General features: G+C 30.6%; 1 protein-coding gene across 6 annotated transcripts; it reads right to left on the bottom strand.

The window, feature by feature from the left end:
• Nucleotides 1-14,549, bottom strand: LOC134721253 (putative ankyrin repeat protein RF_0381). 6 transcript variants are annotated; one of them, XM_063584094.1, is made up of 5 exons: nt 14,437-14,549; nt 6,814-7,233; nt 5,016-5,107; nt 1,840-1,969; nt 1-1,269 (listed from the first exon to the last, which is right to left on the bottom strand). In XM_063584094.1, the coding sequence occupies exons 1-5, from the start codon at nt 14,448-14,450 to the stop codon at nt 219-221; spliced, it is 1,707 nt and encodes a 568-aa protein (XP_063440164.1). In that variant the 5' UTR covers nt 14,451-14,549; the 3' UTR covers nt 1-218. The 6 variants fall into 6 exon arrangements, with proteins under 6 accessions (XP_063440164.1, XP_063440163.1, XP_063440168.1 ...); XM_063584093.1 differs by lacking the exon at nt 14,437-14,549 and adding an exon at nt 8,262-8,357; XM_063584098.1 differs by lacking the exon at nt 14,437-14,549 and adding an exon at nt 12,332-12,655 and having other exon boundaries at nt 2-1,269.
• Between the last annotated feature and the right edge of the window lie 11 nt (nt 14,550-14,560).

A 14,560-nucleotide genomic window follows, 5' to 3' on the forward strand; every position in this document is an offset into this window, starting at 1 on the left:
TGGAGTTATCACTTTTGGTTAAATGTACATCTCCTCAACATCTGCCATACACAACTGTAAAACCTGTAAAGCTGGGATAATATCAAAAGATTATTTGTATAATTTAAACTTTATTGCACTTGCCATATTCAGTTAGAATAATTTCTCTCTTTTTAACTATAAATTGAGTAAAATAAAACCAATGCATGTACATATAAATAATTTTGCTTCATTTAAAATCATTTGTTAATTATATTTCCTTGATGATTTCCCTGCTGATGGCCTACATCAGACTTTTTATTGTGTATTTTAACAGTTTTTGATTTCTTTGCACTTGAAGTTCTTTTGTGCTGCTTTCCATTCTCTGTTGATTTTTGACATGTCTGCTGTCTCTGAGAATTTTGATCACTTTGCTCTGATTCCAGATCGCCATTGAGCTCCAATTTTGATTTTGTTTCATTTTCGTCCTCATTTTCACTTTCAATATTATCACCTGAATCGTTGTCAGACTCAGATGATACTTCTATTGGCGGACAGTGAGGAACTGAACACAAAGACGGACAATCAAATGGACACTCACGAACATCCAACGGCTTTTTAACAAAATATTGATCTTTAATATATTCGTTGTAATGCAAATATTCTTTCAGCTTATCGGGAAGTGGTAACTCATGGATTTTATTTTTTGGATGTCTTCCCAAATATCCATATATTTGAGCTCTGCAATGAAACATTAGAGGTCTTACTTTCCGAGATTCTTTCTTGAGCCATTCAAAGATGTCAGGTCTGTGATATATTGAAACAGGCCAATCTTCTTTGGTTATCCAAGGTTCATTTAAAAACACTGGTTTTAGAGCTATCATAAACTTAACAAGTTTAATCAATTTTTCGTTGACGGCCAACCAAAAGTATGATGGTCCTTTTTCCTTTTTGATACTACACCCATAATGTAACAAAGTCATTGCACAATTATCAGCATGCATAAAAATAGCCTGCTGAAGAGGAGTTTCTTTCCATTTAAATTTCTTGTCCATGTTATACCCGTAATCTAGAAGAATTCTAACCATGGCAGGATTATGATTTTCTATTGCAACTGCTAAAGCAGTAACCCCTGAGTTTGTCCTAGCATGTAATTTAGCACCATGTTCTAAAAGAACTTCACATATATCATAGCGTTTGTATGCAACAGCATAATGTAAAGCTGTTAGTCCATTTTCAGACTTTGACTTCATTTTCGCTAAAGAATTTAGAAGAAGTTGTACAATTTCTTTATTATCCTGCTGAATAGCTCTGAAAAATAAATATCAATGATTAATGGTTAGTAATAATTTTAGAAACAAATGTTAACAACAAATTATTTACTCAACTATTGAAGATTAAATGTGAGAGAGCGAGGATCACAACAATTTTTAAGTTTTGTCCCTTATAACAAAACAAGAAAGTCATGCTTCAAGACATTTGTCACAAGCATAATGACAAAACATTTGGTAAAATGATCTTAATATATTGTAGTTTTATTTTTCTTTATCAACTTTTTTTTTGCATGACTGAAAATACCACAATCTATGAGTGTTAAAAAGTGTTTTTTATAAAATACATTTAATACATTTTGGTAAATTTACAATTTATTCTGAAAACATTTCATTGAAAAAAAATCTCAATTAAAACTAAATAGAGTTATCTCCCATGCAAAGCAAAATAGATAAAAAACCCACACTTTTCTTTAAAGAATTGAAGTTCTTTCAAACCAAATTTTGTTATTTTCTTATTGTATGGTTGTTTATGTTGTTTTATTTTGTTTTGCAAAAAACTTTGTTTTTCTCTAATCAATATTTGAAAATTTCATATCAAAAATTTTACTTTGTCAATGGAGTATCAGGGCCATTCTCCTGACCAAGTTTCCTCATGTTCACATCTGCCCTAGCATGTATCAGAATTCTGGCCACATCTGGACAACTACCAATCACTGCTTCAAAAAGTGGACTTGTACCTATAAAAATGATAATACATTCAATTCATAAGCATTATTGGTCATAAAAAAAAATGAGATTGTAGGTCAATCTCATACTCTTGATTGTACGAAAACAAAAGATATCATGCTTATTGATCCTCATTGAGAGATAACTTTTAAAACAATTTCTCAGTTATAGAATTCTTAAGTAAAAGTATATATAAATATATACAGAATTCAAAGAATTATTTCGGTTTTAATTAATTTAGACTAAAATGAATTGGCGCAGAATCAAAGTCTAGCCTCCATTGTCTTTGATTTTTTTTTTGCCTCATAGGTGACAATTGCATAAATGTATGTTAGTATGTTATTTGATTGATTATAGTGATTTTAACACGAGCCCATTAGCAAGCTTCTTTGTGTTGACATGAAATATCATAGATGGCCCGAGAACACAGTTATTTCGTAGTGCATTTCTTTTAGACAATAAATTCAAGTTAAAAAAATCGCACCTGCTCTTTCTCAAAAAGCTTTTTACAGTGTAGTGTACTACCAGTGAGACAAATAATATCAAAATTATAGAAACTTCTACCAGCTCTAACTCAAAATATTGACAATTCTGTGTTAAGGGATTGTAAAATTCAGTTTGACAGCTTCAGACGTGATAAAATTTGACCTTTTAGAACTGAACCGATTCACTACTTAACATAAAGATTCAGCACCAAAATTTTTTTGACATGTAATTACATCCCCCAACTTAATATTTTATGCATTTAATATCAAGAAATAAATTGGGAAAGTATATCAAATAAAACATGCAAGTTATACACTGTTTACACTAGGGACTATATTCGTAGACAACGAAAACCAAAGGACGATAACTGTGTCCTTGGGCCTAAGAGGACAGAAAGACTTGACCAATCTTTATAAAACTTTGCATAAACTAAGCTTAGGCAATAATGAGATAGTTTGCCAAGTTTCATGGCCATATGTCATATATAAGAGAAACTGGGGTCATTTTAGTATTGACATTTGGATGTTTATTTTTGACGTATAAATTAAATATCTTCAATTGTCAAGATTTTGGCCTAAAAATTTTTAATTTTGCTAAAATTTCCTTTTTAAATGCTCTTGAATATTAAATATTAAGTATTAAAAGCATCTGCACACTCATTTTATTTATCAGATGTATTGTAATTAATCCAAAGTCAAATTTATATGAGCCTATGCCTGAACATGGAGATTTTCCTATTTAGGGACGCCTTATATAAATATGCATTTTTCTCAGCCAATTTGAAGTTTTTGAAGTTTTTTAAGCCTAAATTATTCTTTCATATATATTAAATGTACTTTAAATGTATAGAAAAGATACAAAAAGTATACCACATGGGTATAAAATGGTCTTGGGCCATGTAGTTCTGAGAATTATTTAGAGTCAATTTAGGCGGTAGTCCATATTGACATATAAAAATGCACACAGAAGCTATCAGAAGTGAAAATGTGTTACTTTTTGCTGATTTCTATGCTAAGGTGTTATGATACAAGAAGTTTAATTGCAAAAGGACTCTTGCATTTAAATTTTTTAAAAGACAATATGGTCTGACGGCTGTTTTTTTCACTTTTCAATGGAAAACTTGCATTTAGTTTTAGTCTCAATAGGCATAAATTTGGACCACTTACTATCATACAGGGAAAAAAATATGGTAGCCTATAAAGGAGTTAGGTGTACTGTATAAAGTAAAGTGCTTCTTTTACAGATTTAGTGAAATATTTGTGATGGACTACATATTTGATGTACAAAGCAGTTCACATTTTACATACATCAATTTGGCCGTTTAACCAGGGCCATGAATATAAAATATGCTGAACTTTTTTTCTGTGATAATCTACTTTTCTCTTTATTCAGAGTTCACAAATGGTTAATTAAATTTGATTTAAGCATAGCAACACAAATATCAGGTACAAAAAAGCTGTCAGATTTAAATTCAGCATGCCTCTAAGGCATAAAATGTAAACTGCTTTAAAATGCTTATTATAGCTGTAGAATGCCAAAATGGTACATTTTAACAGAATTTCTGTAAACCAAAGATGTAAATCCTTTACTTTGATTGAGTTTGACGAATTGAAACCAGCAAATCATTCAGGAAATTTGCCAAAGTACAGAATCTAGATTTCAGGAATCCATCTCTTAGGCCCGAGAACACAGTTATTTCGTAGTGCATTTCTTTTAGACAATAAATTCAAATTAAAAAAATCGCACCAGCTCTTTCTCAAAAAGCTTTTTACAGTGTAGTGTACTACCAGTGAGACAAATAATATCAAAATTATAGAAACTTCTACCAGCTCTAACTCAAAATATTGACAATTCTGTGTTAAGGGATTGTAAAATTCAGTTTGACAGCTTCAGACGTGATAAAATTTGACCTTTTAGAACTGAACCGATTCACTACTTAACATAAAGATTCAGCACCAAAATTTTTTTGACATGTAGTTACATCCCCCAACTTAATATTTTATGCATTTAATATCAAGAAATAAATTGGGAAAGTATATCAAATAAAACATGCAAGTTATACACTGTTTACACTAGGGACTATATTCGTAGACAACGAAAACCAAAGGACGATAACTGTGTCCTTGGGCCAGATGCATTCATTTTCATTGGTTTTTTATTATTTTTCAAAATACTAAGGTTTTTTACACAAAGGCAATAGATAGCCTAAGGCGTATTTGGCACATCTTTTTCTGAACATTTGATTTTAAATGCTCTTCAACTTTATAATTGATTTGAGCATTTAAGCTGGTTTTTTTTAATTTGCCTATGATAAGTCGTATGTAGACAAAAAGACCTCAAGGCCTACAAAATAATAAGCCTAAAAATCCTTGTGTTATTTTTGTTTTATGTATCATCTTCCAAGACTATGAATTTATGTTTCCTATAAAGTTTATAGGAATATTGTCTCATATACATTTACCCAATTTTTCTATCCAAATTTCCCCTTCAAAAGTTGGTGTTAAGCTGCTGTGTAAACACACACAAATGGACATGTATCAAATGGAAACATGAATTGTCATGGCAACCTACCTTTTTCCCTGTCTGTAAAATTCACTTGACATTCCTGGTTACCTTCAACCAAAAGCTCCATTATCTCTGTATTCTTATTTCTAGCTGCTATCCTGAAAAAGAATAGCACATGCTCAATGAAATATTTCTGGACATCGAAAATCATTTAAGATTTTCCTTTTTTGTCCTTTTTAATGATAAAGGATACTAATATTAAGTATGCACATATATATACATCTGTTATGCAGAGGTTAACAATTATAGATTATTTGAAAGACCATATTGTCTTTTTTTGCAGTTTGTATGTTGCAAACTTAAGGCCTATTAATTGCTAGGTTGCTATCTTATAGATATATATGCAACACACTATCAAACTTGAAATTCATTCATATATCCTGATTCTGTATAAAACATGTAAAAGTTACTACATATTTTTGTACAAAACTTATATTTCTTTCATTGAAAACTTTTTGACTGTCTTTAATGAAAAATAAATGCCTTGAATTTGGATTTACCTTTTTGGTCTTATCAACTCTTTGATGGTTGATATTTTTTTTTGATCTGAAGATTTTTTTGCATAGGAGGATCCAGGGGGCCCGGAGGGCCCAGGCCCCCCCTTTTGTGGGAAAAATTTGGTTGATTATATAGGGAATCATTGAAGCATGACTGGAGCCCCCCCTTTAGGTCAGTAAGCGGGCCCCCCCTTAGGAAAAGTTCTGGATCCGCCACTGTTTTGGCCTCAGCATCACTGACGAGATATTTTAAAATTATCCAAATGCCTATCTGGATAGTAAGACAAGTACCCATAAAGTTACTGTTTGATGTTTTTTCCAGTACTTGGACAGTTTATACAGTCTGGTTCAAAAGTTGTATATACAAACAATTCTGTTAAAACTTATTATTCAAATATACTTTTATATCATATAAACACCATACTAGTAACTAAAATTTGTCATGTTTTATTACCATTGTCTGGCTATATACAATATACCATTACATGAAACCACAAATATATAACTGTGAATTTACTCAATGCTAACCTTACAGTGTACATTTTAAATGGATAAATACAAATTAGTTATCGTACATATGTAAATATTACCTTCATTGTTTAACGAGTTGTTAGTTCAACTAAATTATGTTTATTGCAGATTTTAATCTTGTAACTTTCTTTGATATTACATATCTTTATATTGTAAACTTTTAATGACTTTCAATTTCTTTCCTTTAAATGTCAAATCAAGAAATCAAAAAAGCCAACGAATATTTGTTACAGTCTGAAACATAAAACCGTTTGATATTACTTTTGGGCGAACACAAATGTTTTAATAAATACATTTTTTATATGAAGATTGGACCAAATACTCTTTAAAGTCTTTTAAAAAGTGTTAGTTAATAATATAAAGCACCCTGAAAAAAAGTATTATATGGGTTTTCCCAAATGGCTTCAGATTGAGATAGTTCATGTTGCATGAACAATGTATCAGAGGAACAAGGTTTGAATTGCCCCTCTCAAAGGTGTTAGAGGTCTCAGCAAAACCAAAACCCCTCATCTCTACGTTTTGAAGGGAAACATTTAAAAAATATAATGTGAAATAACAGTAAAACGATATTACATATAGGACTTTGTAGTCCCTTTTTAAAAGAAGCTTTATAGTATTTTTGATGTCATTGTTTTGTTGGGTTTTTTTGGGGGGGAAGGGGTGGAGAGCTTCTAAATAATCTATAAAATAAAAACATATCTTTTATTAAAATGTGACTAAGCTATTTGAGTGAGCCTGTTAAAATAAGTTTTGCTCCATATACAAAATGTATTTACCAAGCAGGTCTTCTTCCATGTAAATTTTCATCATTTACATTAGCAGGACGCTTGGCACTGACCAACAATTTTACCATTTCAGTATCATCGAGTTCTGATGCAACAATCAAAGGTGTTGGAAACAAAGGATCTTCAACATCCCTTCCATTCTTATCACAGTCTTTTGATTTAATCAATTTCTTCACTTTAACATAATTTTTTTGACGAATGCATTCGAATAACTCAGCAGTTTGTTCACTTATGGGTGGATAGTTCTTAACCAATGCTCTTATTTCTGGATTGACCATTTGAATGCTAAGTGCAAATTTTGTTTGTTCGTCAATATTGTTTTTCTTTAATCCATTTTTTGTCTTTTTTGCTGATTTACTTGATTTTGGCCGTGTTCCTCTGGCAGATGGTGTTCTTTCATTTTCTATGTGCCTAAAAAGATAAAAATATTATTTTTACAAATTTTCACTTGCATGAATAAATTTATAAAGACCTTATAGAAAAAGAAGTAACATCTCAAAAAATATAGGGAATAACAAGACAGAAGACCAACAATTAAAAAAAAATCAAAAAAATCTAAAACTTCTTAACTCATTTACCCACAAGTGTCTAGGTCTAAACTAACTGCCCAGCATAGTTTTGATTAAATCAATATGTAATAGCATAGACTTTTAGAGAGACCTTTGATAAACATTGACCAAATAAAAAGAACTCTGGTTTTATTGCAAGCATTACATTCTCAAAAATGGCAATACATGTATTTGTACTGTTACCTAATTTTTAAATTGAAATCTTTGACACACAGAAAAACATTTCATGATGATACAAAAAGTTATATCAAACGAACAGTGCTTTCATTGCAGTTCTGCATCTTGAAGTTTCTTAATTATTGGATTACAGAATTCAGAGGCTGTTTTAAAGCCCCCCCCCCCTTTTTCTGGGATAAATTTGTTGACTGTATAGGGAATCACTGAAGCATGACCTGAGTGAGCCCCCACTTATGATAATTTCTGAAACTGACACTAGAATTAACAACCTAACAACAAGCAATTATACATTGGAGTTGCCAAGTCTGTAGCATTTATAATAACAATACAAGTATCATGAAATATAAAACAAATAATATAATGTGTACTTGCATTTTCCCCATGACCTGTACTTTAAAAAACCAACTAGAAACTAATGTGTTCACATCTACATAAAGTAATTCAATAAAATTGTAAAGTATTATAATCAACTTCTAAGGGCTATTTCTGTACCTATTCATAAATCACTGTTAAATAGCAATTCATATCAGGGTGGCGATAATAGGCAAATTATCACTATTACTCAACATGGTTTTAATTTTCAGAATATGTCTGGACAAATTCTTAATTATAGTCAATTGTGAAGATAAAATTACAAATTTAACAAAAAATGACAAACAAAATTTAAAAAATAATCCTGGATTATTAACTCACCCAGTCCCCATGTTGAAGAGAAAGCCCAATAAATCCATTCTTAGCGAGCCAACACAAGTTTTACCCCAATTTAAAAACCACGATAGGACCTACATGTGAAAATTTATGTGAATTAGATTGTGAAGATTGTTTCTATAACCAAGTATTAACTTTACCTACGGAAGGGTTCTTTAAAAAAGTAGCATGTTAAAAAGAGAACCTGCCGATTCGTTATCAAACTTTTTTACAGGTGGTACCCATTCAACAAACATGTTTTAATTTATCAGATATTTTCTATTTTAAGTTTTTAACCATGAATGTATCTTTTATCTATCAAAGTTGTTTTAAAAATCAATCTTGTTACAGTTTTAAGATTACAAACTTAGTTGAAATTAATCTTATTAAAGAATGCAAACATATTTAATTAAAATCACAATCCTCTTAAATCTTAAACACTGTGAAGGTTGAGATTAACAAAAGGTCCAAAAACTAGAGCAGATGTGGGAGGGGTGTTGTTTTCTTCCCTTAACCTGGGTAGAAAAGTGTTTTTGACTTACATTGGTTGATCTAGGCCCCCTCCTTTTGTGGGAAAAATTTGGTTGATAATAAAGAGAATCACTGAGGCCTGACTGCAGTGGCCCACCTTATGTTTCTGGATCTGCCACTGACTTTTATGTTAATTGAAGAAAAAAAATTCCTAATACTTTGTTTTTTTCAAAATTTGAATCATTAGTTCAAAGGTAAAACTTAACCAGAACAACTGAAGGATATGAACATAGTGTCTAGCAGCAAATATCACAGGTTGATTGATTTGATTTTTGGTGTTTTAACGCCACTTTTAGGCTATTTCGTGCTGGCCAGTTTTTATTGGTGGAGGAAGCGGGTGTGCATGGAGAAAACCATATGACCTTCTGTAGGAAAACTGACAATCCTAGTCAATTAAGATTGGAGTTGAGTGCACCTGCACCAGCGGGGTTTCAGACTCAAAACCTCAGTGTTGACTCGCTTTTTTGAGGGGGATGAGGGGTTGGTGATGACAGTTTAACTAACTGATAGCTTGTAATAAGACAATAATATAACAGGGAGATTTTAACTTTTACTCTAAACAAGATCTTGCATGTTTCTTTATCATGAAAAACCTTCAATTAAGTTCCTAATGAAAAGCTGCAGCAAAGACCTTTTCCCCTACAGACAGCAATAGCATTGATTACTGTTTTTAAATAATTGAATGGATTTTTCAATATTTTAAATAGATTTATTGTTACATGATATTATTTCATCATTTTAGAATGAAATGTAATCCTTTTTTAACAATACATGTATAATTAAATAATCTTATCCTTATGATTTTAATTGTAGTATTAGCAAATCTTATATAAATTATAAATAATTATTTTTTTTGAACATTACAACCTGTCTTAAAAATATATAGATTAAGAAAGTGGCAAGTTCTAGATATGAAATTCAAAGATATATATATATATAATCAAGATCAATTTCAGTTCTATCAAATACCTAAAACTTGTTTAGCCTTTTAAAAATCATATTTATATTTTTGAATTCAATTTTAAAACACCTATTGTACATTTGAAATTATACAATTTCAGTTGTGCTGTTATTTACTTTCATTAATTTAAATAAAACATTTTATGTTGACGTGATCGATAATTTTTTATTGAATCCAGTAATAGGTCCCCTTCAAAGGAAATGAAATTAAGTTAATGATATGTGAAATGAACTTTCGTTGTATAATTATATTTGGAATTTTGACTTTAGAAATATCAATGGTGTACACCCTCGATGTGGTCTTTAAAACTAGGGCTTATTTCTGTCATAGCAGGAAATATGTGAACAAACTATCTTTATGTTCTGACTAACAGGTACTAGTTGAGATATGAATTTTTAAGAAGATTTAAAAATATACATGTACTTCAATGTTCATTTGAAACTCTTTATTTTGTTGATAAATGAATAAAAGATAGGACTTCAACATTAATGAGACAACAATCCAAAAACAATCTAACTAAATAGACAACTGGAGATAAATAAATGAACTACTGTGGACTCATTATTATTCCTTGGATACCAATTTTCGTGAATTTCGTTTGCACAGTGAAACCACGAAATTAAATAATCAACGAATGATAATTTTTCTATAGGTTTGTATGCAAACTTCAGCAAAACCACGAAATTAAATATCCATGAATATGCAAGTTTTTCTTAATCCACGAAAATTGGTACCCACGAAAATAAATGAATCCACAGTACATGAGGGATTGGATTTGTATTCTTTAATTTTTTAGGTCATTTTCTCTATATTTTCTGTCCATTCTTCTGTACCTTATTTTCCCTATCATATCTTTTCTTTTTTTGTCCATTTTTTCACTGGTGATGACCCATTATTCTCTATTCTGTAAACCCCACATTTTGGAGATCTATTAACAGAGGCAGATTTAGGGGGGGGGGGGGGGCAGGGCCCCCCCCCCCCTTTTTGGGAAAAAAAATTTGGATGCTTATATAGGGAATCACTGAAGTGTGACTGGAGCGGGCCCCCACTTAGGTCAGTCAGTGGGCCCCCACTTATGAAAATTTCTTGATCCGCCACTGATTAAAGGACCCATATTCGCATTTATCACTTGCAATAAGCATAATTTTGAATAGCATCAAAGACTTAGCACAGAGAAGCATCTATCTGAAGATGCCGGACAACACATTATGAAGAATTAGGGAAATTGCATAGTCAGCATTTTAAAATTAGATAGGGATAAAAGAGACTTGTTGACTTCCTTTCAAAAAAAACAAGTGTCAAATATAATTTTCTTTGAAATTATTATAAATGAGGCAGGTTTTTAGATCCTTGAAATTATTATAAATGAGGCAGGTTTTTCAGATTATGAAATAAATATTGAATTAAACTTTAGAAAAACTGCAAATATTGGCATTGAATAGTTTTAAGTCCTCTGAGTAGGCATTCTGAAATGTGGACTACATTCATTGGCACTTTTAAGATCATCATTGATCGCAGATATTTAAATGCATACAATATATTGATAAATTGTTATGAGCAGGTTTACATACATGTTAAAGTTCTTCCCACCAACTGATTCATTCAAGTGTTAAAATTGAAATTAAAAAAAAATAGCGAAAAATCTTTATGTAAAATCCATAATATAAGCAAATAGAGGAAGAAAATAATGGTCATTAATACTCGAGTTTAATGATCGAAAAAAAAATTATGCCTTTAAGATGAATTCCCCATGTGTGAATCGATTTGCCATAATTGCTATAAATATATTTTAACTTTACTTGTTTACATTAGCATATAGAATATAATAGATGTATCAAAATGTTAATTTCAAAGCATTGAAATTTAACATGGAGAAACATGACACAATTTAAATACAGAAATGAACATTATAAAGTCATATAACCAGGAAAACTATATGTATTATTTTCAAACATTATAACTTTAAATGATAGATTTTAACATTTAATTATTAGTAAATATGAAAATCAACCATACTTGCATATCATATAGACATTTAAATAATTTTAAAGACATTATCAAAAGTTAATTATGCAGATATCTCACAAGAAAGCATCAGGGGAATAGTGGAAAAGGGGGGTAACCTGTTTTTCATTAATTACCTTTTTGGCTTGATTTATTTACAACCACATTTAAAAAAGAGAGGTGAATCCAGAGGATTACATAGTGGAGGGGGGAATAATATAAAGACCCTAACTCTTACATTATATCTACCTTAAATTATGACTTAATCCCCCCATCTTCTTGATATTTGTTTTGCTTGGTGTTATTCTTTTTTCAAAATTTTAAAAACATTTGAGGCAACTTCCTCCTAACCCTTCCATCTCTTAAAACTATGAAGCCAGGAATTTTTTATGCAAACAAAGACCATTCTTACCTTGTCTCCATGTTGTCTAGGAAATGTTATAAAATTTCAGTATTTAAATCTTTTTGTACAATATTCCATATCAGTATAGCTATTTTAAACATAAATCCATCAACATTTTCACTATCCATTTTTCCAATGATAATCAATATTAAATGAAGGCAACATATCTCTTCAAACCTGAACAAAATCTCAAAATCCCAAGTTAAACATTGAACATTTTTCGATAGACTGACGGTGGCACGAGGACACTTTCCAATAAATTAAATATCTAACAACATCAGAGTTTATTCTTGTATGAAAAGACTTTTTTAAATCCTTATGAATTAAAAATTCCTATACAATGCCTTTGACAGGCGTGATATGCTCTGAACAAATGAAGCATGACTCCTCTCTGGTCCTTTAAGATAAACAAACATCAGTCGTTTACTACATAACAAATTTTTATATCAAGTTATCGATTAGATATGAAGAAGAGGAATTATGGGCACATCTCTGATCAAGGTCTTTTTATAAATATTGAAAATTTCATTTCAACAGCTATTGTTAAAATGGTAATGATTTTTAGAATACACAAATTATAGATTATTTCTTTAAACATAAACATCTGAAAAGCAATTTAAAGGTAGTTACAATGTATACTTGTAAAAATAATTACAATCTTTTAAGCATGTTAAGAGAAGAATTTTTAAAAACATTCCATATCTGTTTATTTAAAAATGACGCTATCTTTTCAGAAATAAATATTAAATTTACAAATATGGCAATATTGCAACTGTTTGACAACAATTATCTTTAAAGGTCATGATTCGTCAAAACTATATAGATTTTTGTAAAAGATAAAATTATTTCAATGATCTATCAAAAATAATAGGTTTTTTTTTATGGTCTGAGGTCACACCGCCTGGCAAAGATTCAGCATTCAAAAACAATTGACAAATTAATCTTATTTTTTTTTATAAATCTAGTTTAAATAACAAGTACACCTGTACCTATAAACATTGAATCATCATTTCATAAATCATTTCTGCAAATCAATTGAGTTATTGTTAGTCTATAGGATTTGAATTCCACACAGACCATTTTGAAACAATTTAGTTAACAAGTAGGGGAATATTATATACTATATATACATGCATATCAAGTTTACATAGTTCTAAGTATCCAATTTATATACCTAAAAGATAAATGTTTACATACTAAATATTAAATTAATATACCTTAAGATAAATGAGAAAATTAATATGAAAAAGATAATTTAACATTAATTCTTGTCATATAAAGGGAGATAATCAAGGGAACCGCCTCTATTGTTATTCTCCATCATGTTAGTGACTGAAATTTTACTGCAAGAATTTCAAATAAGAGCTTAAAAACTAAAGGCATTAAAAGCACTTAATTTACTGTGGCATTTGGATTTAACCATTTGTTGTCACTAAATAGTGGTGGATCCAGAGGGGGATTCTTGGGGTTGAACCCCCCTTTTTTTGGCTGATCAATGCATTTGAATGGGGACATGTAGTTGGAAATCCCCCCCCCCCCTTTTTTTATCCTGGATTGTGAACTCCCCATTTTTAAAAAGGGCTGGATCCACCCCTGCTAAATTTATCCAAATGGTCTCCTGTTTTCAATCTGGTTTGTGGTTTTCTTTGTTTCCTGTAGCAACAACCATCACACCCTCTGAGCAGTCAGCTTAGCTGTAATGCAAAACATTTACATTTATAAAAAAATAATTAAAGTTTCAATTTTACCTATATGTTCTTAACAGATTTACAATACATTCTGTATTATTTAAAGTTTGAGAGTTTTAAAAAAATCTTCTGAAAATTCCATCAGCTTCATGGTTATTTCTTTTGTTTTTAGAGGAAAGCCAACAGCTCAAATGAAAAGTCAATACCTAGCATTTAGATGACAGAATATATTGTTTATCTTTTAAATCATATATAGTTTTAGAGTAAACTCAGTGCAATAAGGAGCTTGTCATATTGTTTAAGACACTGCTTGTGTAAATGTTAGACTTGACCTGAAGATTTTATTTTATTGTGTTGTTGGGTTGCTGTTTGATTGTTTTATTAATCCAGCAATCTCCCTCCATTCGCATTTTGTTAGCACCCAGCTATTGCTATTGAGAATAGACTGCTTTTGTTATTTGGGCAAGGATTTGTATGTATATAAGTTCTTAAGTCCCATAGTGCTAATATGGGTAGCACATAGCAGCATGTTTTTTTTGGTCAACAATGTACTTTTGAAGTGCTTCAAAAATTACGTCAAGAACAGATAAAAACCTTCCAGGAACCATCCAAAAAATGCCAAAGTGGAGATAAAATTAGAGTCAACAACCCAGAGGAACAATAAATTGTTTTGTTCTGATAACTATCACAGCTACCACATGTATCGTGTTATCTCCCC

The sequence above is a fragment of the Mytilus trossulus genome, chromosome 6, assembly GCF_036588685.1.
Source record: "Mytilus trossulus isolate FHL-02 chromosome 6, PNRI_Mtr1.1.1.hap1, whole genome shotgun sequence".
Lineage (NCBI taxonomy): Eukaryota > Metazoa > Mollusca > Bivalvia > Mytilida > Mytilidae > Mytilus > Mytilus trossulus.

What these genes read in the sequence shown, in the direction of transcription:
- LOC134721253 (XM_063584093.1), bottom strand. Translation starts at nt 8,299, where the DNA reads ATGGATTTATTGGGCTTTCTCTTCAACATGGGGACTGG. An exon ending in CATGGAAGAAGACCTGCTTG is followed by an intron (nt 5,108 to 6,813) that starts GTAAATACATTT and finishes ATTCTTTTTCAG; the next exon opens with GATAGCAGCTAGAAATAAGA. An exon ending in CCTGATACTCCATTGACAAA is followed by an intron (nt 1,270 to 1,839) that starts GTAAAATTTTTG and finishes TTTATTTTTCAG; the next exon opens with AGCTATTCAGCAGGATAATA.